Raw genomic sequence first — 26,668 nt, 5'->3', positions numbered from 1 at the left:
GAACCTTCCAACTTCAGTGTTTCATTCCTCCTCTGAAACATGTACACTCTATTCCAGCTGGCATAGTCTTATTCTCTTTCCTAGCTTCATTTCACTCTCATGGAATTCTGAGTGATTTGAGAACTAACTGACTCAGTTATCCAAGCTAAATGGGAAGAAGACAGGCATAGATAATCCTACCCCTCTTTCTGGATAAAAATTAAAATTGTTACCCTTATGCCACAAAGTTCATTTGAGAAATTACCAAGTAATATATTTTTTTCCCACAGGTTACCTCAAAGAAGGAAGAAGGATCTAGTTCTTCACCTGGAAAACCCATAACTTGGATAACTGGGAGTTGAACAAATGCCAAATTAGGATGACATAAAAGAACTAAATCTAGAGTTTCACAATTCTCAGTGAATATTGCCAGCAAAATGCCTGTCAATCAGATAAGGGAATACAGAAGTGAGCTTATTGACCTAGGTGAAATGGTTAGACACAACACAGCAGAATTTAATAGTGTATATGACTGAAGATAGAAGATAAATCCTCATTGGGACCTAGTGTTTGAGTAGTATCGCTGTGGCTCCTAATGCCTTTCCTAAATGGACTCCCTATTAGAAATTACTCTTGCAGATACTTTTAGGTTCCCCAAGATCAGGGTGAGCTCCCAGCAAGAAGGGCATGATAGCACAAAGGTAGGTCACTGAACTTTTTTTGGTCTGTGATACAACCATGAAGATCCAGTTGTCCGTACCATGGAGCTGTTCTCCATTCCACTAACCCCTGTTCACCCCTTACTAGCCTAGCTACCTTACTTTTACTTGGATTCTTTCCTGCTCCTGATAATAGTCTCAACTAATCTTACTCTGGTGAAGATCACTAGACAAAGTCTTTAGGAGCTCACTCCTTGATCCAAGCTTGACAGGTGGCAGAGGGAGAGAGACTGTAAGCCCCCAGCAAAGGCTGGCTGACTTCCTAACAACCCCAAGATATCTTTCCACTTTCCCTTAAGAGCATCACCATGTCTACTCTTTACCACAAGTCAAAAAGGGCAAGACAATTGGGTAGGTGATAATGATAGCTAGTATTTTATAATGCTTTAAGGTTTGCAAAACAGTTTGTAAATAGTATCTCATTTGAGCCTTGCAATAATCCTGGGAGGTTGGTACTATTATAGATCCATTTTATAGATGAGCAAGCTGAAGCAGATGAGGTAAAATGACTTGTTTCTGAAGTTGGCTATGAATTCAGGTCTTTCTGACCATGGTCCAGTGCTCTGACTTTGTGACTCCTAGCTGCCTCTAGCTGCGAAATGAAAGCAGAGCCCTGGTCCCAGCTGTCATCTCCCCTTTCCTCGCTAATCCTGCCAGTATCTTATCAGGAAAGTGGTCCACATGAGCTCTGTCTTCTGGGGATACTGAACTGAAATCCAGCTAGCCTTGGCTCTCATGGCTTTGTCCAGTTTACCTATGTTGGGGATTTGTGTACTTGAGCAGCTCGGCCAGCTGTAAAGGGTATTTGCAGATCTTCTGCACAGGGGTCAGCAAGAAACCATCCAGGGAGATGTCAATCATCTTTTGGAGCAGCCGGCAGGCTTCAAAGAAGTACACATACTTGTTGACTTTGGCCAGCTTAGAAAGCTCCACACAGGCATTGGGGTGGTTGTTACAATATTCTGAGTAGATTTGGAAATCATTTTGCTGCAAGGGAGGAAAACAAAAGAAGCATATTGTATATTAAGATTGTTTTCAATTGGTGTGATGGAGCAGGCAAATGCATAACGAAGGCAAGGAAATATATGTTAAATATATTTTAAATCCAATATATGTATGCATATTTATACAATTATCTTGCTGTGATAATTGTACAAATAAGTTTACATATATTGGAACTAACATATTTTAACATGTATAACATATATTGGATTACTTCCCATTTAAGAAAAGGGGTTTGGGGGAAGGAAGGGAACATTTGGAACACAAGGCTATGCAAGGATCAATGTTGAAAAATTATCCATGTATTTGTTTTGAAAATAAAAAGCTTTAATAATAAAAAATAAAATAAATTTAAAAAATTATTTTGCTGCACAAGAAAAATCAGATCAAAAAAGGAAAAAATGAAAAAGAAAACAAAATGCAAGCAAAGAACAACAAAAAGAATGAAAATGCTATGTTGTGATCTACCCTCAGTTCCCACAATCCTCTCTCTGGGCGCAGATGGCTCTCTTCATCACAAGACCATTGGAATTGGCTGGATCATCTCATTGTTGAAAAGAACCATGTCTATCAGAATTGATCCTTTCATAATCTTGTTGCCATGTACAATGATCTAGTTTTGCTCATAGAATGAAATATTTTTAAAGTGCTTCCTAACATTTAAAGTATTACATAAATGCTAGCTATTATTACTAAGTATATAGTTGGTACTACAGTGCCTCATTATAAGACTGGTATTGGAGGTCACCAGGGCTCTTGATTTTCGTGGCACTATAAGGAGATGTGCCATGCAGCATTATCCATTAAGAGCCAGGCCAGAATTCCGTAGTAGCCATATTTCTACAATAGATAGATTTTTTTTTTTCAATAATAAGCATAACATCATCCACTTTTGGAACAAAAGTTAACAAATATTATAGTACTTTGAAAAAGTTAAAAGTACTATGGAGAAGTGAGATATGATTATTCATCATAATTTTTTTACATTTGTCTTCCTGACACGATTCTGTGTTTTGGTCACAGCAGAAATCAGAGTCTTTGGAAAACATTTTGTCTATAAAATGAGTAATGGGGGAACCAACCTTGGATCACTCTCCCTTTTCATCTCCTTTGCTTTATTCACATATTGCTGAATGGAGCTGGATGAAATCACAAATCTATGTGGCCTGAGTCCGTTACATGCTACATTCACTCAGCTGAAACTACTCTCTCCAAAGTTTGTATTGTCCTCTTAATTTGCCAAACCATACACCTTTTCTCATACCTCTGAGCACAAGACCAGTTAGTCTGGTTTCCAAAGAGAAAATATTTCCTTATGAATAATAGCCTGCTCACTTACATATTCCAAGAAGCAGGAGCCCAGTTCACTTAGATGGGGATGGTCTTTGTTGAACTTCTTCTCCAGTGCCTTCACAAACTTTTTCTGGCATTTGTAAATCTCCTCGATGTTCCCAAAGATTGTTTTCAGCTGCTCTTCTGTAAACATGTCTGCCCGCTTGCGGCACTGTTTGATGTAGCCCTGTGGGTGAGACAGACAGGTGAGGAATGACACAGGCCTGGGAGCCAGGGCCGACTCTGGGCCAGAGCTCTGCTTCCCTTCCCCCAAAGTTTTCCTCGACCACCCCAGCTTCCAAAGATTTCTTCCTTTCTTTGAACTCCTGTTTTTCAGTCTGGACTTTCTGTCCCTACCATTCATTTTTCATTTTGACATTTGTAGAGTACTAAGAGATAGTTCAAGTGTCTTTTTACATTTGTACATCTTGTTTCCCCATCTAATTTGCAAATGCTTTGAGAACAGTAATTTATCTCCTCCTTTTCTTATATCCCCCACATTACATAGTAGGTGTTTGATAAATGTTTGCTCTATAAATGAAATACAGAAGAAGAGGAGAGAACTTAGATCCTGTAGGAAGAATGAGGATTTATAGATTTAGACAGATTTTTTTTCTGTAGATGAAGGAAAAACATAATTTGAGGTACTCAGAGCTGAAAAGGAATTTAGATCTCACCTCTGCTACTTAGAGCTTGAGTAAATCACTTTACTTCCCTGGGCCTCATCTGTAAAATGAAAGAATGGAACCAGATGGATTGTGATGGCCCTAGATATGTAATTCTTTAAGTCACCAGGTGTAATAATACATTAAACTTAATCCTTCATTTTACAGATGAGGAATGTGAGAATGGAGATTTCAAGTGACCTTGACAGGTGAATGTTGAAAAATAAATTTTCATATATTTTGAATTTCATATAAAAGTGAATTTCATATATTTTGAAAAATAAAAAGTATTATAAAAATATGAGACAATATACACAAGGCAAGGGCTTGTTTTCTGACTCTTAATCACTTTGAGGCTAGCTCTAAAAGTTAGGAAGGGACAGTCATTGCTGGCCCATTTCAGAAATGTGCGCTAGTGATCCCCCCTGGCTCGGAGCTCCCCATCTATTCACCTCACAGATGTCCTTCAGGTGTTTGATGTAGTCTTTCTCAGTGCTGATGATCTCATTTATCACGTTGGTCCTCATCTGATCCTTGCTGGTCTGGGCTGTGCCTTGGCGCCGGGACATGTTGCCAGCGTCTGCTTCTTTGCCGTCCTCGGCCTTAGCAGGATAGTCTTCCATGGGCTCATCCTGGTTGACCCGAAGCTAAATTGAAATTCACAGCATTGTCAGGACAATGGTTTCCACATGTGGGGACATATTCAGGGGCATGCTGCAGATTGAACCAGCTCAGAACAGAAATGTTAGTGTGAGTGTTTGCTATTCAGAAATGGGTAACAAATCAGGGTTTGATTAATTTTTGGTTGATTATCTAGACTTTAAAAAGTGATGAAAAAATGTTAATAATGCAGATATAAAATTTAAAAGTATATCATGTATACATTTCTTTTCTTTTCTTTCTTTTTTTTTTTTTTTTTGGAGGACAAGGAGAGCCAGCTGTTAAACTGTTATTTATCAGGACAGCCCTACATATGGTTATGACCTGGACCATCATGTACAAAAATGGGACACAGTGGAATAGGGAGAAGACAACTTTCTCTAGACACACACACGCACACACACACATGCATGCACACCATAAATAAGCACTAAGCCATATGTACAACAATTTGTCAGCGCACAAGCACCAGCCCATATTTACACCAATATGTCAAGAACCTATGGTTTCTCATAGCTAAGCAGCAACATCTGGCCTCAAATACTTACCAGCTTCTAGGGAAGTCACTTAGCCACTGTCTGCCTCAGTTTCCTCAACTTTATGAGGATGGTAATAATAGCCTCCAACCCCCAGGGCTATTGTGAAGATCAAGTGAAGAGCAAGATTAAGCATTTAGCACAGTGCCTGGCTCATAGGAAGTCTGAATAAATCTAGTTATTATTATTCTAGTTAGGAAATGACACAGCTCACAGTGCATATATAACTTGGACCTTTATAGGTATAGGAAAGATAAATAGTCCATGATCACTTAGTTAAGTACTTAAAAAATACTGGCTGACTGATTAATAAACCATAGTTGGTTCTGCCATTTCCCAATTAATGAGCAATGTTTATTAAATATCTATTATGTTCCAGGCACTGTGCTAAGCACTGATAAATAGAATAAATATTAATAAATATAAGCATTAATAAATGATAAATGTAAGAATGTGAATCCAGGTTTTCTTGACTCTAAGTGTCCTTTATAGACATTGCACTAGCTGCCTTTACATAAAAACAAATATATGTATATATATTTTATGTAAAAACAAATATACATACACATACATATTTATGTATATATGTATGTATACCTCTGTATATATACATATTTCTGTAACTACTGCATGCACATATACATACAATGTACACACTCATGTGTCAGCACACATATACAACATTCACACATACATCATCTATTCCATTCTAATTCCTAACATATACCTTTCCCATTAAATTTAATTTAGCTATACTAAATTTAATGAAGGATTATATACTGCTCTTTACTGATTTTAAATATGTAACATAATTCTAATATAAATATGTGACATTATTCTAATGTCACTAGTAACATATGATGGGATACATAGTAGATCGTCAGCCATGGAACGATATAGATATTTCATACTAATATAGCTGATTGCTAAGAGTTTTGGGGCATAAAGAATGAAGCAAAGAAAAAAATTCCCTTTTTCTTTTTTCCTGAATATCAGGAAATCAATACACATCAGATCAGCCAACTATGGACTTTTATTATGTTATACAAGAAAAACAGAGATTCTGGAGTATGCAATATTCTTTTTCCACTCTCCCTGCCCATTTCTCTGTTCATTCAACACAAAAATACAAAGTATGTCCTGTTTTTGTTTTTTAAGAACTGTAAACAAATGATGCTCATTAATTAGGAAATGGCAGAATCAACTATGGTTTATTAATCAGTCAGTCAAGTATTTTTTAGGTACTTAAGCCTGGTTATATATCAACCTCTATGAATATAATGAATACAACTCTATTTGTACTGTAAGCAACAACAGAAATGAGGAATTAAGGGAAACCTGGGAGGACTGCTCTGAAGTGATATAAGAATAAATAAACAGAACCAGAAGAACTAGAAAAACAGGTAATGCATTAAAGTAATAAAATCTATGCAAAAGAACAGCTGTATTCTGATGACATGCTGACCATCTGAAAGGCAGAAAACCAAAGAAACACTTTCCTTCTCTGAAGAAGAGAGACAGAGAAAATAAACACATAGAATATGATCAGAATGTTTATTAGAGATAAAGGGAAGAATGGTATATTGGAAAATGACTACTATGCTAAAACAAAAGTTAACTATAAAACTTTAAAAAATGTAATTAAAAAAGCAAACACTGCTGAAGCCAACATTTCCAGAAAAGCAGTGACTATTATTCTTAATCTATAGATGGATGTTTGGTCTCACTCATTCCCTCATACTTGGTGGGGAGATGGGGATTAGGACTTTTAGCTTAAATTAAAGCACTCACTAAAGAAGCAATGCCTCCCTAGTTCCAAATGTTACTATCACCTTTATTTCAGTAAAGACTTATAGGCAGGAAGAGGCATGCGTTCCAGAGAGGCTATGGAATAAAGGTTATGATAGAGTTTAAGGTTATTTAAATTGCAGCAGATTGGTACTATGGAGAGTTAAATAGTAAGACATACCCTGATCCTACAGGTTAGAGTGTTCTGATTTGAGCCTTTTTGGCAGAATCAGGATTCAGCAAAATTATGAAACTAATATTCCTGCTGGTCTGTTTTCCTCTCTCCATTATGTGCACCAGTACTCTTTCCTTCTGTTTTCCCTTCTCCCTTATATTAAAACTCCACAGATCAGAAAGGATTTGATATTTGATATGTAATAGTACAAATTTTAAGTCACAGGATGAAATTGAGAGAGAAGGAATCTTAGAGATTATTTACTCCAACACTTGTATCTCACTGTTGAAAATGCTAGAGAGAAGTAACTTGATCAAGATCACATAGGTGCTGAGAACCAAGACCTCTAATTCTAAATCTCGTCTCTCTAAATTTCCATGTTTCTTCTCTGGGAAAAATTTATAGCTCTGGACCAACTTCTGGCAGTGGATTGGTCAAAGGAATTCTGGGTATCAACTATCAAAATGATGGTGGGTAGGAATTGGGGGCAGGGTTTCTTAAAGAGCCCCTTTTTTTGATAGAATTAGCTTACCAGAGTATAGTTGGATCTCAAATTTCTGTTCTGGGAGTTCTGGGATGATTAGGTCTGTTTGAACCTAAGTTGTGAATTGGGGGAAAGCAAATGTAAAGAGCTAGTATGATGAAAACCAAACATTCTGTCCTATTGTTCCTGGCTTGATTTCATCAACCCTTAAGCTCTTTTTCCTAAAGAGTTATATAAGCCAGATGACTATTTTAATTTTTTAAATTCAAGAAGTGTTAAAATTATGCATCTATTATTACTTTATTTTAGGGGGAGAGACTATCACAAGTCCCTTTATGAACAATCCTGACAGATACCTCTTAGATTTGTAGGTCACTGACCTAGAATCAGACTCCTTAGGGACAAGAGAGAAAAAAAACCCAAGGATTGTAAGACATAGAAGAATAGGAAAGAAGGGAGGGAGGGGCTTGAGTACTAGGGATATAAGGTAGAGGGAAGTTCTGGGGATCAGAGAACATGTGGAGATCAGTGGCGGGTGGAAACTGAATTAGGTTGGAGGGAGGCTACAGGTTTTAATCGGTCACAGAGGTTTGGGCTAAATTAGGCTATAAAACCCAGATGTTTTCTCACAAACGACCAGCAGGTGGCAGCCAAGTAGAGACAATGGCTCTACACTCCAGCTCACACAGTGTTCTGTGAAACTGAAAGAAAACATAACAGGACATTCTGGGGCCAATAAAGCTATTTTATTAGTCTCATTTCAATGGTTGGCATTTTAAGGGCAGTCTCTGGACATAAAGCTATAGGTTCCTCTGGGTAAACATTGTTGGACTTCATCATGTGATTTGGAGGGTGTCAAGAGGCTTTTCCCTACACACTTTCAAACATGTGGAGCTGGCCAGCCAGTGGCAGGGCTTAAATTAAAAACAGCAGCAACGAAAGATTGTATCTTCATGTCTTTGTGTTAAAGTTGTCCTTTGCATATGTCGCTTTTAAAATGCAAGCACTCCATGAGGAGGGAGCGCATCAGATGAGGGATGTCCAGGGAGAAACCTGAGTTTGCTGGGAAATGCAGGGAAGAGTGACCCAGAGAGGGCACGGAGTGGGTCAGACTTGGCTGATTTCCCGGGCCTGCTCAGAGCTGGCTCTTAAGGCATGCATGCAGAAGTGCATGAGCCTCCAAAAGGGATTTCTTTAAAATGATAGCGTCAGGCCCTTTCCCAGTTAAGCTTTGCCAGTCACGGAGGTGCCCACGGTGCTTGGAGCACCTGGGCTCAAGTACCACCTGCAACACAGACTCGATCACGGAACCGCTTAGTGCTCCAGGCAGCTGTTGGACACTAACACGGGAGGGAAGATGCATTGGCTGAGGACATTCTCTCCACTTGTAGGGAAAGTATCCATCACCCGTGTTGATAAAGTGAGTTGCAAGTTTTGGCACAGAGTCACCAGAAGGGTGTGTGTAGATAAGTGACCATATCTGTTCAGCATAGAAGCCCAGAGACAAGATAAGAACTGTTTTGCTTTGGACCCAGGAGACTTTTGTTAAAAATTTCCTCTCTCCCTCCCCCCACTTCTCGTTATCTCTCTCTCTCTCTCTCTCTCTCTCTCTCTCTCTCTCTCTCTCTCTCTCTCTCTCTTTTTCTCTCTTTATCTCTGTCTCTCTCCTTTGCTTCCTTCCTTTCTTCATTTCCTTCCTTTTTTCCTTCCCATGACAGTGCTTGATGCCTAAGGGAAACAACAGAGAGAGTAGTTGAACATCATTTTCCCTCATACAAATTGTGTTTACTTAAAATGGGGGTACAGCTATGTTGGAAGGCAAAGCCTAGGGCTGTGATTCTGCAGGATTCTGAATCATACCACTTGTTAATGGTTCAGTAGTCAAGATGCACTAGACAAAGGAGAGAAAAGATTGCTTAGTCTCAGGAAGAAAAGAATGACAGATATGGTGGGGACATTTGTTTATGAGCTCTTTGACCTTAACTTATAGATAGCTCAATGGCAAAGAAACTAATCTCTTTCTATTTGACTAAGGATTATAAATTTCATGGGAAGGGAAGGGAAGGGAAGGGAAGGAAGAAAAAGAATTTATCTTCTTCATAGGGAACAACTTGTCCTCAAATATTTCTCTTGTTTGGGTTTAAAAAGATGATTCAACATTAGTAGTCATCAGCTTATTAGTGGCTCATTCCTTTGGGTTAATAAGATCCTCATTTTATTTTACTTTTCAAATGAAAATCTACCTTTCCTTTCTCCCACCATCTTCTCTCTCCTCCTGATATGTTCCTCATTGAGAAAGCAAGGGGAAAAAACCCTAAGCAACTGTTACAAACATGTATAGTCAAGTAAAACAAATCCCCATATGGCAACATCCAAAAATGTATACCTCAGTCTGCATTGAGTTTATCACTATCATGAGTTGAATGGAATGTTTCATAATGAGTTCTCTGGAATGATGGTTGATTATTGAATGGTCATTAATCAGTGTTCCCAATTCTTTCAAAAGACATTTGTTTTCACACTGTTGTTACTATGTAAATTTTTCTTCTAGTTTTGTGCATTCACTCTGTCTCAGTTCACACATCTCCAAATTTTCTTTGAAATCATTACCTTTATTATTTCTCATAGCATAATAGTATTTCATCATATTCATATAGCATAATTTGTTCAGACATTATCAAAATGATGGGCTCCTTGTTTTCCAATTTTTTGCCATTATAAAAAGAGCTGCTATAAATATTTTGTACATATGAGTCGTTTCTCTCTTTCTTTGGTCTCTTTGGGATTTAGACCTAGAGGTGATATTGCTGGGTCAAAGGGTATACACATTCTAATAGTTCTTTGGGAATAATTCCAAATTGTTTTTTTTAGAATAGCTATCCTAAATTGCAGTTCTACCAACAGGGCATTAATGTACCTGTTTTTCCCCACAGTCTCTCTAGCATTTGTCATTTTCCATTTTTTATCAGCTTTGCTGACCTAAAAGGTGTGAAGTGGAACCAACTTCCTTATTTGGAATGCAACTGCCTCAGAAGGGTGATATATTACCCATTATCAGCCATAAACCTCTTGACGTGTATTAGTTTATGATCTGGCTTTCCACCCTGATAGCTGAGAGAATGAGCATTGTGATTTGGGTTAGGGAATTCTTGTACATTCAGCACTTTGCACAGTGACTAGTGCATAGTAAGCTCTTAAAGATTTCTTGGTGACTAACCGACAATCCTGAAGTTTTGGACACTGACTAGAAAAAGGGGGCCTGGATAGGTGGGGAGTACAGTGGGCAACATAAAGGCATTAGAAGAGAAAGCATTGAAAGGGGAGAGTAGAGGGCACAAGAGACAAATTTCATCTAGTTTTTATAATTTTGTTGCAGATTAGCCCGAATGGGACAAATCCAGGTGGTACCATTTAAGAGCATAAAAAAATGAGAAATTTTCGAGTGTGCTACTTCAGGTCAGAATTACTAAAGGAAGAACATCTCTTGTATATTAAAAACTGGACAGATATTGAAGGAATCACTCCCTGACTTATTTATGTTGCAAGAGCACAGAGCAAAGACATATGCTAATAGCCACAAGTGAACATAAAGGTTTAAGTCTTACCCGGACAAAGCTAGCAGGAAACCAGCCCTCACCATCCAGGATCCGTCCCCACCACCACTCTTTGTTTGTTGCATCCATTACTTCAATAACATCTCCAGCCTTGAATCCCAGTTCTTGGTCATCCATGGTGACATGGTCCCAGAGTGCCTCAGCGTAGACCACACTGCCATCACTGATAAGCTGTGGATAGAACCAAAAGTACACTGATAAGTAAAGGCTCAACAATAACAAATTATGTGTCGATTGTCTGTAAAACACCACTAGGGACAATATGGGATAAAAAGACATATAAAGCATCATTTTTGTCCTTGAGGAATTTATGATACAATTAGACATAATGTAAGGACATGAAACAATTAAAAAATTATTAAGTCCTAAACTTTGATTTAGACTCTAAGAGCTATGGGGTTTCACGGGATCATAGATTTGGAGAAGAAAGAAATCTCAGAAAATATCTAGTCCAACCACCTAATTTCACAAGTGAGGAAACTGAGGTTGATTAGCCCATGGTCACCCAAAAAGTAAAGAGCAAAAGCCAGGATCTGAACTCAGGACTTTTGGTTTTATTTCACAGGAAGGAGACAATAATGGTTGGAAAAGTTAAGGAAGGCTTCATTTAAATAAGGTATGATTTGGGAAATGGGTAGGATTTATATAACTTGAGCAATGTCAAGTAATGGAAGCAGAATAAAATAATGTTCTAGATACCTAAAACTATTTCACATTTTCTTGAGGCTAGTTCTCATTATTCATTTGATCATGCAGCAGTCACTGATGGACACAGTCTCACTGTTGATTAGCACAGAAGCTTTGACCCATTCCACTTCTGACTTGGGCCCCTTCTTAGACAACCTGATGGCCTTCTACTCCCAAGGACTCACCATATTGTTATTGAATTCAGAGCATACACCTGATTAGTTTACTTCCTATGGGGCTCAGAACTCTCTAGCTCATGAGATCTAACAATCTTAGTCTCCACTCTTAGTAAGATTTATTATAGGGGTGGACCACCACATCAGACACAATTATTTTTGAGAAAGGAGCACAGGACTGAACAAACAGTGGGTACCACAAAAAAGATCTCTTGAGTTGAAACTTTTCATATTTCTCCAAGGAGGCAGATGGGGTCAACAGAAACTACCTTCACAAATGCAAGAGTAAAAATTCTTTGAACAGAGCAAAAGTATGAAGACTGAGAAGACAGAGATACAGAGCAGAACAATTATGAACATGATTCTTAGCAAAGTTTATCAAAGATGGTGACATGGAAGTATAATTTTCCTTTCTTTAATAACATTTTATTTTTCCTCAGTTACATGTAATGACAATTTTAAATATGCATTTAAAATGTTTTTTATTACCAAATTTTCTCTCTCTTCCTCATCTATCCCCTTCCTCAGACAGTGAACAATTTGAAATAGATTATACATGTTCAAAAACAGAAAACATCACCATATTAATCATATTGTGAAAGAAGATTTGGACCCAAAGGGAAAAAATATGAAAAAATGAAAAATGTATGCTGTGATACATGCAGGATTATTTTCAGTGTAGACATTGTTATTATTATAACAAGTATGTCAAAGATAGTGGCGGGCAAGCTCTATTTTAAGTAGCATAGGGTTGTGGGCTGCTGCAATCTCCCCCAGCCACCTTAATGCCTGTGGGAACTATTACCAGACACTTCCACAGAAGCTAACATAGTCACAACTATTTGCTTCTTAAGAGAATTTCTGGCCAGTGCAAGGTCACCTAGCCTCACCTTCAGAAAACCCTCATTGTCTTCTCTCATGTAGTGGATAGTACCAGAATCTTACATCTGAGGAAGATGAGGAACTTGTAAGTCAAGGGAAAATGCTGGTCCTAGAATCAGGAAGACCTCAATCCAAATTCAGCCTCAGAAAGTTATTAGCAGTCTACTAGGTAGGCAAATCCTTTAACTTCTTTATGCTTCAGTTTCCTTATCTATCAAATGGGAATAATAGTACCTACCTCCCAAGGTTGTTATGAGGATCATATGAGATAATAATTTTAAAGCACTTAGCACAATAGTTGGCACAGAGTAAATACTATATAAATGCTAGTTATGCTGCTGCTGCTGCTGCTGCTGCCACCAACAAGGCTCCCCAGGAGAAAAGGGTTCCTACTAAATTGTTCTTCACATCACCTCCATCTAATACTCCTGGGCAGGCCTTTTGTGTATGTGAGGGCAGGGATTGTATTTTTGTCTTTATTTGTGTCACTAGTGCTCAACACAGTGCTAGAATATAATAGAAGTTTAATAAACGTTTACAGATTGATGGACTTAATATTCTGATAGCACTTTCCATACTGGAAACTTCTATATCATCAAACTGGTCTTTTCAAGGCTCCTTGTACAACATATCCTTTCTATGGTCTCTCTGCTACCATTTGCCATTTCTCTTGCTTGGAATTCCCTCCAACCCTTCTGGATACTCAATTCCTAGGCATCCTTCAAGACCCAGCCAAACTCCATCTCTCCATGAAGTCTTGCCTGACTGTTCTAGCTATACAATAACTTCTCATGGAATAAACTGCTCATTTGCCTTATAACTTTGTCCTCTGTTGCATGTCTGCTGTATCTTTTCCCAGTTCCACTATCTCTTGAATTTTCTCTTTTAAAAAAACTTTTTCCTCCTTTTTTTCATTCCTTCTTTCTTTCTTCTCTCTTTTTTTCTTGGAATTGAGATTAAGTGACTTGCCTAGAGTTACAGAGAAGTGTTAAGAGTCTGAGGTCAGATCTGAACTCATGTACTCCTGATTTCAGGGCTGGTGCTCTGTTCTCTGCATCACTTAGCTGCCCCTTGAATTTTCTATAAAATTTCACAATTAGTCAGTATTTTAAATGATCTTGTTGATGGAATGGCAGGTCCTTGGCAAATACTTTTGACTGCCCATTAATCTTGCTGATGAGCTGGAGCAGCTAAAGCACCCAAAAGAGCCAATCAATTTGCCACAAGAACCGTTGCTTAGTCATGAGCAGATTCAGGTCCATTTTTGTCAATGTTTGATTTTGAACTACAATAAAAAGGATTTTATTTATGGAAGACTAGATTTCAGAGCTGAAAGGGAGTTCTCCAAGGGTTCTTAAGCTTTTTTTTTTTCTTTTTTAAATGTCATTGATCTTCTTGGCAGTCTGGTGAAGCCAGACTCATTCATTCTCAGAATTAATTTTTTTAAATGAATAAAATAAAATATATAGGATCAAAGAAAGAATCAATTACATTAAAATATAGCCTGCCCTCTATCTGCCTATCTATCTATCTATCTATCTATCTATCTATCTATCTATTCCTAACAAATTCATAGATTCTAAGTTAAGAATCATGATCTAATCCTAATTCCTCATTTTACATATGTGAAAAATGAAGGCCCAGAGAGGTTAAATAACTAGGTTTATATTCTCACAAGTAGTAGTTTAATCACTTGATGTAGTGGACAGAGATTTAGCCTTGAAGTCAGGAAGTGGATAAAATAAAAATAAACTAACCTCCAATTCTATATAGCACGCTATAGGGTAGCCTGGCTCTTTTTCCTACGAGAAGTTAAAAACCTAAGTCAAATCTTGCTTCCTTTATAAAGCCTTTCTCAAGTATCCTTTTGATTCTATTATTTGAATTCTTTGAGGTTTTAATTTTGAGCCCCTGACTATTATTTTTGCATTGTTCTTGGTTTCTTGCACATTAGGTCTTTCACTAAGGTCCCCAAGGGCAGAAACCATATCTTCTCCTTTTATACTCTCTATAGTGTCTGGCATGGTGTCAACCATACTGTAAATGCCCAGCAATTGAAAAACTAACTGGCTGACTGATAGATTCTTTGCTCTCTCTGGGTAAACTTCCTCACTGTCTTCCAGGGCAATCTGAAAGACTTGATCTTTCTAGGTCTCTGGATTTTCTTCTAAAATAAGCATATTCATATCTATACCCTCTACCACACAGAGGTGCCATGAAGATCAAATGAGATTATGATTGTGAAAACTTTAGTGTGATAAAAAAACATTAGACACTATTATGATTTAGGCTGAACAAGGGAATGACAGATGACACAAATTCAAGATGGTAGGTAAGAGTCTTGTAGTAACCCTCTGACATTTAAATTTAGAGAATGTCTGATTATCTGGATGGAGACTGTATTATTATCATTATTCCTACCACTCACATAAAACATTTAATATTATTGGCTTTGGTATATGTGCAGGCCAGGTAACACATTGTGGAAGATACATAGCACAATAACACTAACACCTTTTTCAGGAATTCCCTTATACATAGACAGAAAGGAAACAGGATAAGTATTATATGATTTAAAGTGGAAGTGCTGGTGTTGATAAAGATATAAGTATGAGTCACAGGTGGAGAGAATTCATCTCTCAAGAGCAGGGACCTTATTTTATGCTGTGTCCGTCATAGCCAAGGGGAAACTCAGTTTATAATTTATTTTTTTACTGAAACTTTCTGCTTAGTGCAGTCTCTGGAATCAAGTAGGTGATTAATAATTGTTGACTGGCTGATCAAACAGCTGGTTTCATATGTATAGAATGGTGAAAAACTTAGTAGAGTCAAGCAAAAGACTATATCCATTTAATATAGTGTGAAACAACTTGAAGTTGGAAGACCTGTGTTTGAGTCCAGACTTTGTCACCTATTATTATGTTTGACTTTTGCAGGTAATTTAACAGTTCTGAGGTTAACCTCAGGGCCTCTCATATAAAATGGCACATTAGTATTTGCCTTACTTTCCTCTCAGAGTTGTATTAAATTATTTATACACACATATACATATATAGATATATTTTATGTATATACATACATGTGTATGTGTATATATAACATACATACGCAGATGAAGAAAGATAGACAAATAGAGATAGATAGAAAGAGAGATAGAGAGACAGGTAGATAGAGGCAAAAAAAGAGACAGTAACAGAATCAATATAATATTGAAGGACATCAGTAAATATTTGCAGTTTGACTTTTCCAACTGTCAGTTGCTAGCACTTGGGGAGTTATATTAGTCAATGGGAAAAACTACTTTGAGAACTGCGATAAGGATTGAAAAGTATAGTATTTACCTAAGAAGAGAGCACAGACTCTGTAGCAGAATGGCTAGATGAGAGGAAGAATGATTAAGTAGTTTAAGTTATTAATGTACTCATTATGCATTTGAAAAATTAAAAACTAGTGATAGGATGTGAATTTCTTCAGCTTTCTAATGGGCTAGAGTTTGGCTCTGAACCAAGTCCTCAGATGTAATCCCTTTTTAAAACCATCTTTTATCTTTTTTTCCCCACCTCATCACTCAATCAAAACTGTTATCATCAAAGTGACCAATCATCTTTTAATAACCAAATCTGATGGTCTTTTCTCATTTTCCTCTACTTTCAGCTGCTGAACCCCTCTCCTTCTGATTATTCTCTCCTTTCTAGGACTTTTCATTTCTATCCATCATCTTTTTCATTTTGGAGGATTCTTGTATCCCTGTATCCTCTTCCTCCAATTGGTGAATCCTGGACCAGAATTACCATTTAAGGAAGAACTTAAGCTAGCCACATTCACTTTTCTTCTGCCTCTGCTTGGATATTTCCATCCCATTCTCTGTTTTTTCAGTCCCCATTTATATGTTGTCTTTCCTCATTAGAATGAAAGTTCTTTGAGGACAGGGACTTTTTTTCTTCTTCTTTGCTTATATATGCATTCCCAGGGCTTAGTACAATGCTTAATAAATGTTTCCTCTACCTATTTACCTATTAAGACACTCCTCTCTCCTCATTCTACTTGACTTTCTCAGACTCCTATGTGAGATCATCCTGTAGATCACATTCCCTACTTCTGGTGTTCCCCAAAACTCTGTCCTATGCATTCTTTTGCATTTCCCCCCTCTCTCTACACTCTTTTCTCAGTGAATTCATCAGCTCCCAAGGGTATTGTCATTAAATGATTCACTGGATCCATAAATCCAACCCCATTATTTCTCAAACTTTAGTTTAGCATCATTAACTTTCCTTTAGACATTTAAAAAAGGATATCCCAGTGGTATTTCAAACTTGACCCATTTAAAACAGAATTCATATTTGCCCCCCACTTAGCATCTTTTCCAAATGTTTCTGTTTTATTCAAGACATCACAATTCTTTTGTCTCCCAGATTTATAGCTTCACCATTATTTCTCCTTTCCTCACTATCCCTTAACCCACCCAATCAGTTAATTGTCAATCTTGCTGTTTCTACCTCTACAACATTTCTTGCTTGCTTCTCTTTATTCATATAACCACTGCCTTAGTCCAGGTCCTCATCACTTCCTGTCCAGAATTCTTCAATGGTCTTCCAATTGGTCTCCCTGTGTCAAGCCTTTCTCCACTACAATGTATCCTCTACATAGCTGCCAAAGTAATTCCCCCCGAGACCGAATCTAATTGAATTATTTCTCTATTCAACAAACTATAGTAAAGCTCCTTATTACCTCTAAAATAAAATATGATCTTCTCAGTTTAAAACTCTTCACAACCTGGTCACAATCTATATTTCCAAACGCAATGGACATTACTTCCCATTTGCCATTCAGGTAAACTGAACTTTTCTTTGTTCCATATATAAGACACCTCTCTTTTTTGTAATTTATATTGGCCTTTTTCAATTCTTCATCCTTCTTCTAAAGTTCTCTTCTTCCTTCAAAATGTAGATTAAACACTTCTTTTTCCGTGATGGCTTTCCTGAATTTCTCAACTGATAGTGTCTTCCATTTCTAACTATGCTGCATTTATTCTCTAAATTGTTTTTATATACTTGTGGTCTCTCATTAGAATGTAAAATCCTTGAGAGAAGAATCTGTTCTATTCTTTGTATTTTATGCCAGGATCTAACTCTAGATAGTGCGTGGTATATAGTAGGTAGTTAATAATTGCCCAAGTGTCTAATGGAATACTAACCTTTCCTATTAGTCATGAATATTTAGGATTTGACTAGGACTGGGAAAGAGGAATATATAAAAAACCCAACGAAGGTTAAGTTGGTATTATGAGAAAGACTAAGAATCCCTATCTTTAAGGGAATATACAATCTTGTTGAGAAAATACTAGTGCCATAAAAAGATAAAATAACAGTACAAGACAATATATGAGTAAGTGTCAAAATGAATTGTTGATACAATTAATGCCAAAGGAAGGAGAAAGTTGTGTAGCTAGAAGGGTTAAGAAAGTCTTCTTGGAAGGGGGAACTTGGGCAGAGACCTGAGAGAGGTAGAAGCTGGGAAGAGACAGAAGGGAAGAACAGGGAGCATGTCAGGGAGGAGGAACAGAATGGAGAGAGACAAGGTTACAGGGACTAGTTGGAGTTCTTAAAAGCTACAGGAGATTATTAAATTTTCAGCGTAAGTATATATACCTCAAAAATCAGTAAACTTTATGGATCAGGATTGTTTAGAGTTGAGAAAGTAATGGATTAAAATTTAATAATTCCGATTAAGCTTAAAATTGTATCACGGGTACATTCCTACTTCCTTACCCCAGCCTCTGAGAACTGCTTGTGATGCATTTACCAGCATAACTCTGGATAGACTACACAGTGTGTATTGAGAATCAGTGCCTGACTCAATGTCCCATGGATATGCATGGAGTAAAAGAATGTGTTGCAGCAAGCTATAGAAATAATGTCACCTACAAGGACAGGATGGGCCCACCTATCTCCACTCTTTACCCTAAATACAAGACTTCTTCTCACTTAACTATGATAAAATCCAGTGACCAATGTTGCCTAAATGTTATATTATATGTTTCCCATGTGCTTTCAGAGGGGACCAAGGGGGCAGAAAAGCAAAAAGTTCTGTTCTGTAAGCTGGGTCTCTCTTTTCTGTAGCACAGGAATCCTGGGGCTGGGGTGGGGTGCACCTTGTCCTGAACTGGCTCCTGTTGCCTTCAGGCTCTTCTGGAGAAGAAGTTGGAGATAGGGAAGGAACCTGAGGAGGTAATCCTAAGACATTTGGGTAGTCAGTTAGGTAGCATTCAGTTCTATCAAAAGTAATGTACAATTGAAACTTGGAGTGACACAGGATCCTTGGCTCAGTAAGGAGGCAGTTGAAATTCAATTTTATGCTGATAGCAACAATACGAAGCGGTTTTATGATGTACTAAAGGCTATTTATGGCCAAAGACCTATGTTGCATCTAAGTACTCAGTGCTGATGGTGCCATGCTGATTAATGATAAGCACATGATCCTAGTTCTCAATAGACCATCATCAATCACTGCTGAAGCTATTGACCATTTACTTCAAGTTGAAATCACTCCCTAGCTGAAGTTCCAACTAATAAAGAGGTTTTGAATACCATTAGACAATTTTTGTTTGGTAAAGCACTGGGTGCTGATTCTATTCCAGGCGAGTTACGCAAGGTAGGGGGGAAGGGTCCATTGCTCAAACTAAAGCTGACTGAAATTTATGGCAAGAGGAGGTTATACCCCAAGGGTTCAAGGATGTGTCCATTATCCATCTTTATAAAGGTAAAGAGAATACATTATCCAGTGATAATCAGAGGAGGGTCTCTCTCTCTCTCTCTCTCTCTCTCTCTCTCTCTCTCTCTCTCTCTCTCTCTCTTTCTTTCTCTCTCTGTCATAGCTGGCAAGATTCTTGCCAGATCCTCCTTAATAGGCTTACCCTACACCTAGAAAAAAAAGTCATCTACCTGAGAGCCAGTGTGGCTTCAGAAGGGACAGAGAAACAGTCAATATGGCCTTTGCTGCTTGACAACTCCAGGAAAAATTCCAGGACAGAACAAAGGTCTGTATACAATATTTATAGATCTGACCAAAGCCTTTGATACTGTCAGTTGTGAGGGCTTATGTAAAACTATGTCAAAATTCGGTGGCCCAGAGAAGTTTATCAGGATAGTCCAACAATTTCATGCATGCCCGGGCCTGGACAATAGGCAATGCTCTTGAGCTTTCCCAGTCATTGATGGAGTGAAACAAGGCTACATACTTGCTCCCAAGCTTTTTAGCATGATATTTTCAGCTATGTTGTCAAACACCTTCATTGAGGTGAGTTACCTAGCCTGAAGGCAGCTAGGTCATGAAGTGGTTAGAGACTGGGCTTGGAATCAGGAAGACTTATCTTCATGAATTCAAATTAGGCTTCAGGCATTCACTACCCATGTGACTCTGGGCAAGTAACTTAAACCTGTTTGTCTCAAGTTTCCTCATCTGTAAAACAGAGAAGGAAATAGCAAACTGGTCTGGTTATCTTTGACAAGAAAACTCCAAATGAGGCTATGGAGAGTTGGACATGGCCAAAACAACAGAACAATTTCCTGACTCCAGTGCCAGCACTCTATGCAACTCAATGTCACCTACTGCCTAGAGGAAAAAGCTTTTTCAAGTCATCTAGTTCAACCTTATTTTACAGATGAGAAAACTGAGACCTAAAGATTTTAAATGATTTATGCTGATTAAAGTGATTAAGCTCAGTTGTAAGTGGCAGAGGTAGTTTTGGAACTCAGGGCTTCAAGCTTCAGATCCAGTACTTTCTACTGCCTCATGAATTGTTCAAAAGGCAACACTAGAACCAGAGTAAAAGGGAAATAAACTTCCTAACAATAAAAGCTTAAAAAATGAGGCAGCGAGGTGGTTTGGTGGATGAAGTGATGGAGTCAGTTAGAGCCTAATTCAAACCTAGCCTCAGATACTTAAACTCAGATACTCCATGGTCTAGGATTCTGAAATCTTCTTATCCACAATTTATTGGCTTTTCATTTTTTCCTCTCCCATCCCTTACAAAGCCCATTTCTTTTTCTCTTTCTTTCTTTCTTTCTTTCTTTCTTTCTTTCTTTCTTTCTTTCTTTCTTTCTTTCTTTCTTTCTTTCTTTCTTTCTTTCTTTTTAAAGTTAGGCAATTGGGGTTAAATGACTTGTCTCTCTTTTCTCCTCTAACAATAACATTTGAACTCAGGTCCTTTTGACTTCAGAGCTGGTGCTCCATCCACTGCACCATTTAGCTGCCCCCAATGCCTACTTCAGTAGTGTTGATACCAGCCACTAGCCTAAGCTATGTTAATGGTCTTTGATGGCTGTCCTGCCTGCTTCCTCTACACTGTTCTTAAAGGAGGAAGCCATTTCTGAAAAGCTAACTGCTTTCAATAATCTATTTTTTAATGAGTTAGTCTTTATGTGTGCCTTTTTGAGTTTGCAAAGTGCTTTATCATTATCTCACTTGATCTTTGGGCAGCCTGTCTCCTCCTCCCTCTCCACCACCTTTTGCACTAATGGGAGAAATAGAAGCCCCTGGCTGTGCTGACCAAATGTTCAGTACAGTTCCTGGGGAAGAAAGGGAACAATAATATCATTACATTGAATTTGCAGCAGCCACAAAATCCAATGGCCTTTTATTACTTCAGTCTCCAGAGGCAGCTTCCACAGGGTAACACGACCAAGTGTGAATGATCATCTCCTAGGTGTGAGGGACAGTCAGGATGTCTTCTTAGCTTCATTCTCATACTCTCCTGCCTGCACTCACTCTGTTTCTCTTTCTTTTCCTCTCTGTTTTCCTTGTCTGTCTCTCCTGCTTATTTTAATTTTTTCTCTTTTCCTCCCTCTATCAATCACTCTCTCTCTCTCTGCCTTTCTTTCACTGCCTACTTGCCTTCTTTTCTCAATTTTCTTTTATCACACTTGGCTTCTGCCCAGAAGAGTAGCTAAGGGGACATGACTCATCTCTTTCTTGTAATTGTTCAGGCCTCTTCTCCCTGAAGCCCATTTGAATAAGCTCCCATTATAAGTATGCAGTGGTCAACAACTCCCTCCTTCCTTCCTTCACAGACTACTACTCGGTATCCCCAGTCCCAGGGAGAATTAACAGCAATAATGGCAAACATTTATAGGTTTACAAAATACTACACTCATACACACATAAAATAATTGCATGTATACACCAATTTTATATATGCATGTAAATGTATTGAATATAATTATATGTATGTAACACATAAATATATACATATAATGATTATATATATATATATATAAAATCTCACTTGAGCCTCACAACATATGAAGTGAATACCCATTTTAGTATTTAGTATACTTATTTTATTGAGGAGTAAACAGAAACTCAGATAAATGAATGCAGAATACTGAAAAGACCACTTGATTTGGAGGCAGAGGACAAGAGTTTGAATAACATGCATTTAGTAAGCCACATTACATGTAAAAAACATAGTGCTAGATTCTGATGGATTCAAAGACAAAATTGAAACTGTTTCTGTCCTTAAGGAATCTACCTTTAATGAAAGGAGAAGAATATGTACCGATCAAAGTTTGCATAAGATATATACAAAATAAATACAAGATAATTTTTTTTTAGGAAGACAGCGAGTCCTAGAAGCTAAGGGATGGTGGCAAACTCAGGAAAAGCTTTATAAAAAGGGCAATGTCTGAGCTTTGAAAGAAATTGAGAGTACTAATAGGATAAATTGAGGCAGGAATGCATTCTAGCTATTGCAGGTAAATTGTGAGAAAAGAAAAGAGATGATATAAGAGCACTCATAGTAAGTGCTGTTTGCTAACAGTGTGAGCCTTGATATATCATTTAGGCCTTCAAGGCCTCAGTTCCTTCAGCTATAAAATGATGGATTTGGAATGTTTGTATTCTGAAGAATTCCATGACTTCTTCATAGTCATATAGTCAATAAGTATTAGCAGTGAACTTCAAGTCAAGCTCTTTATTGCCTCCTAATCTAAAACATTTCCTACTATTCTCACTGCCCTTCCTTTTACCTGAAAGCAGGTAGTAATCTAAAAAGTATGGGCTACACAATAGTTTCAGCTATTTTTAGAGAAGTAGTGTATATAGAAAGTGAGATCTGATCTAAAGTTGGAACCGGAATTGGGTAGGATTCTTGGGTTTGTATCTAACCTTATGTAAATCACCTAAATCTCTAAACACACGTGTGTAAAAATTACACACACATACACAGATATATTCACATACATATACACACATGTATATACTAGCATACACAAATACATATATAGCATATATATACATACACACATACATATATATATATATATATACACACATACATACATATACCCTTTTATATACAAATTCATATACATCTTTGTACATGTACATATTCATCTTTGTTCAGGACAGTTAGATAGAGCACCACGCCTGGAATTGGGAAGATCTGAGTTGGAATCTGGCTTTAGATAACAAGTCATTTACCCTCTGTCTAAATTTTTTTATTCGTAAAATGGGGATGATAATTGTTGCCTGCTTCCCAGGTACCAAAAGAGATAACTGCTTAATATGGTGCATGGCATTATATAAATATTAGTTATTATTATTATTATTATTATGTATTTCTACATTATTCATCTATAAAATGGGGAATAGTGAAGGGAATAGGGAATGGTGAAAATCCAATAAGATTCCTCATCATACTGGATTTTCAGCTTGTCAGCTCTGTGACTGTGCAAATCACTTCATATCTCTAAAAGGCCCCTCCCTCTGCCGTGTGTGTGTGTGTGTGTGTGTGTGTGTATGTTCTTGCCTACATTTCTCATCTGTAAAGTGGAGAATAGAGTTTTTGTGAAGATCAAATGAGATTCTGTTGCATTGTTAAGTCTGACTCTTCATGACCCCATTTTGGCAGTTTGCCATTTTCTTTTCCAGTTTATTTTACAGATGAGGAAACTGAGGCTAAAAGAAGTGATTTTTCCAGGTTTATACAAGTAATAAATATCTGAGATGAGATTTGAACCGAGGACTTCCTGACTCCAGGCCTATTGCTCCTATTTAATTTCTATTTCCTTCTCCAGTATATCCCCATTTTACAGATGAGAATCTGAGGTAAATAGGGGTTAAGTGACTTGCTCAGGGTCATATAGCTAATGTCTAAGGCCATATTTGAATTCTGATCTTCCTCACTCTAAATCTGGTACTCTGTACCTCCTAACTGCCTCAAACTTGCACATGGTAGATGATTAATAATTGTCTATGTACTTGAAAGAAAAGGCATATGTAATTTCCTGTAAGATTTTAAAGAGAAATTAATAACTTTCTAAGTGAGAGGATGAAGAACATATGTCAACTGAATATCCACACTCTTTCTGTAAGTGTTTTTATCAGGAGGGTGGTAAACAAACCCAATCCTGATTTGGGATAGTAGGGATAAAGGTGGGGAGAACTGATTAGGTCCTTGTAGTTAGGAATTCAATCACTTCCCCATAATCAGTTTTTACTCATTGGTCCAACTAATACCCCATCCTGAAAACTACCATGTTATCATGATCAAAATAAAATGGAAAGGATGGAGAAATTTGTCAATGTTTTGTCAGATCCCATATTCCTAAGAATCCTTTGGATGTTTCACAGTTGCCCAAGTTTCATAGATGAAGGCAAGGAGCTGACAGATAAAGAAGATTTGATTCCTGGAATACTTATCTTCATGAGAACAGAGAAACAAGTTTGATCTTTAAAAATTATCTGTTGATTTTTAATTTATAAACTTTTTTGTTTTCCTACTTTCATAAGACTTAAACCTGTAAGAATTTTCTCTACCTTATTCACTAAGATATATTTATTGAGTTTTATGTTGGGAATTGGAAAAAGTACAAATTGTTCTAAGATTTTAACCCTTGAAGAATTCAGTCTTAAAACCTCATTGGAGATGAGAGACATGTGTATATGTATGTGTGTGGCTAAATACTTATCTCTATGTACACATATGATATATGCATACATATGAGAAATAATCATATAAATTAGCATGCGTTAAGGGCCATATAAGTGTTGCTAATAAAAAGTGCTACAAAAATTTAGAGGAAGAGGAATAATTGTGGTTTAGGAGAAGTAAGGCAAAGGCTCATGGAATAAGTGGAATATGAAGGATGAAAATCTAGCTAAGGATAATGATATGAACAGAAATGGAAGGAAGGAAATGATCAGACATGGATTACTCATTTTCAAAGACTCATGCACAATAAACCTGGAATGAGCATAACTGAATCTTCTTTTATAATTGAGAAGCTACTTCAGAATCCTGTGGTACCTCAGGATCATTACTATGAACATAATTGGTAATATAACTAGAATTCAATTCTCTAGAGTTTTTAATGGCAATTTTTGCTCTTGGGTTTGATTTTTAGAAGGATGAAGCAGATTCAAAGAAAATAAGCTGAAACAACAGAATTCTTTAAAACTCTGACAGATTTCTAGAGTGGCAAAAAATAGAAAAAAAGGATAAAATACAATGTTGGCAGGGCTGTTTTGAAACAAGTTCTCCATTAGTGCAGACTGCTGCAAACATTTCAGAGAGCAAAATAGAAAAATGCAATACAAGTCAATGAAAAAAATTAAAAAGTTAATTATACTCTCTGGCTAGTCAGAGATCTCATTTCCAGAACTCTATCCCAAAAATATCACAAAAGAAAAAATATGACCTATCTGCATAAGCATATTTATAGTTACCATATTGATAATAGCAAAAAAAATTGTCAACAATCCGTCAGTCCAATGACTGAAGAATAGATGGATAAATTATGGTATATTAATGTAATGGACTATTATAGTGCTGTTAAAAAACTAAGTATTAAACATAAGGAAATATATAAAGATCTTCTTGGTGAGATATAATGCAAGGTTAGGAGAACTAAAATAGGCAGGAAAAAAAAGGAAAGGTATAGAATTTCAAAAGTACTTGGGAAGAAATACAGAAAACATTTTTTTATTCAATTGTTATATTTGTTATAATTGTTATATTAACTGAAATACTAAAGCTTTTATGTAGGAGCTAATTTCTTGTCTTATGTTTGTTTTTGTTGATGATTAGTAAGTTTAAAATAAATTTTTTAAAAGTAGTTGAATGGCAATATCTATCTACAGGGAAACACGAATCAGGGGGCTCTGATAAAATAGATAGAATTTTTTCTTCCTTCCAATTTTATTGGAAAACATGTAGTTTTCAGGATAGGGTGTTAAATGGACCCATGAGTCAGGACCCTAATATGGGGAAGTGATTGAATCCCTAAGACAAAGGAAAGATAATGAGACTGTATTGGTCCTTGGTATATTTATCAACTTAGTTCAACTGATGGTTACGGGTTACAACTCTTTGTAGGGGAGTTGTAGGTGAGGTCAAACAGGAAAACAGGTTCAGCAACAGAAAGCAGGCTGGTTTGGTGGGAGTAATAATGGAGTAAGCATATGGAAGGACATACCCAAGACAGACCTGTTGGCCCAAGGTTCATGTTTTATGGATAGAAGTGGTGATTTGTGTATGATGCGGGCTGAACCTGAAAAGAGCTGGTCTGTGTAATCTTCTGCTGAGAAAAGACAGTTTCAGATGGGGCTATAGCATAGAGACTTCTAGGGTGGAATAAAGGAAGCAGATAGATCTTTGTCCAGTGGATTGAAAGTCAAGTGATTCAAGAAGGTAAGAGATTGGACAGCAGAAGGACTTGCCCAGAACTAGACTTATACATGTTAGGTAGCATGGAGTGGAGCCACGAAGACTAGAGTTTAAATGTGGTCTCAGAAACTTACTGGCTATTGACTCTGGGCAAGTTAGTTCTATTCTACCTCGGATTCTTCAAGTATAAAATGGGGATAATAATAATGCACCTTATTGTAAAGACCAAATGAGATAATATTTTGCAAAGCACCAAGTGCCTTGTTTGTCCTAAAGTTAGTATTTAATAAATGTTTATTTCCT

At 37.2% G+C, this 26,668-nt stretch overlaps 1 protein-coding gene across 7 annotated transcripts in view; it reads right to left on the bottom strand.

Moving 5' to 3' along the window:
* ARHGEF4 (Rho guanine nucleotide exchange factor 4) overlaps positions 1-26,668 on the bottom strand; it is a 481,275-nt gene that overhangs the window by 9,739 nt on the left and 444,868 nt on the right. For all 7 annotated transcript variants that reach the window (XM_031959839.1, XM_031959840.1, XM_031959842.1 and 4 more), the window contains 4 exons: positions 10,946-11,125; positions 4,150-4,344; positions 3,040-3,219; positions 1,453-1,685 (listed from right to left, as the gene is read on the bottom strand). In XM_031959839.1, the coding sequence (XP_031815699.1) occupies positions 1,453-1,685; positions 3,040-3,219; positions 4,150-4,344; positions 10,946-11,125 (788 nt within the window). The remainder of the gene's footprint in view (positions 1-1,452; positions 1,686-3,039; positions 3,220-4,149; positions 4,345-10,945; positions 11,126-26,668) is intronic.

Source organism: Sarcophilus harrisii, chromosome 3 (assembly GCF_902635505.1).
Source record: "Sarcophilus harrisii chromosome 3, mSarHar1.11, whole genome shotgun sequence".
NCBI classification, from domain to species: Eukaryota; Metazoa; Chordata; class Mammalia; order Dasyuromorphia; family Dasyuridae; genus Sarcophilus; species Sarcophilus harrisii.
This window is presented reverse-complemented; position numbering and strand designations above follow the sequence as displayed.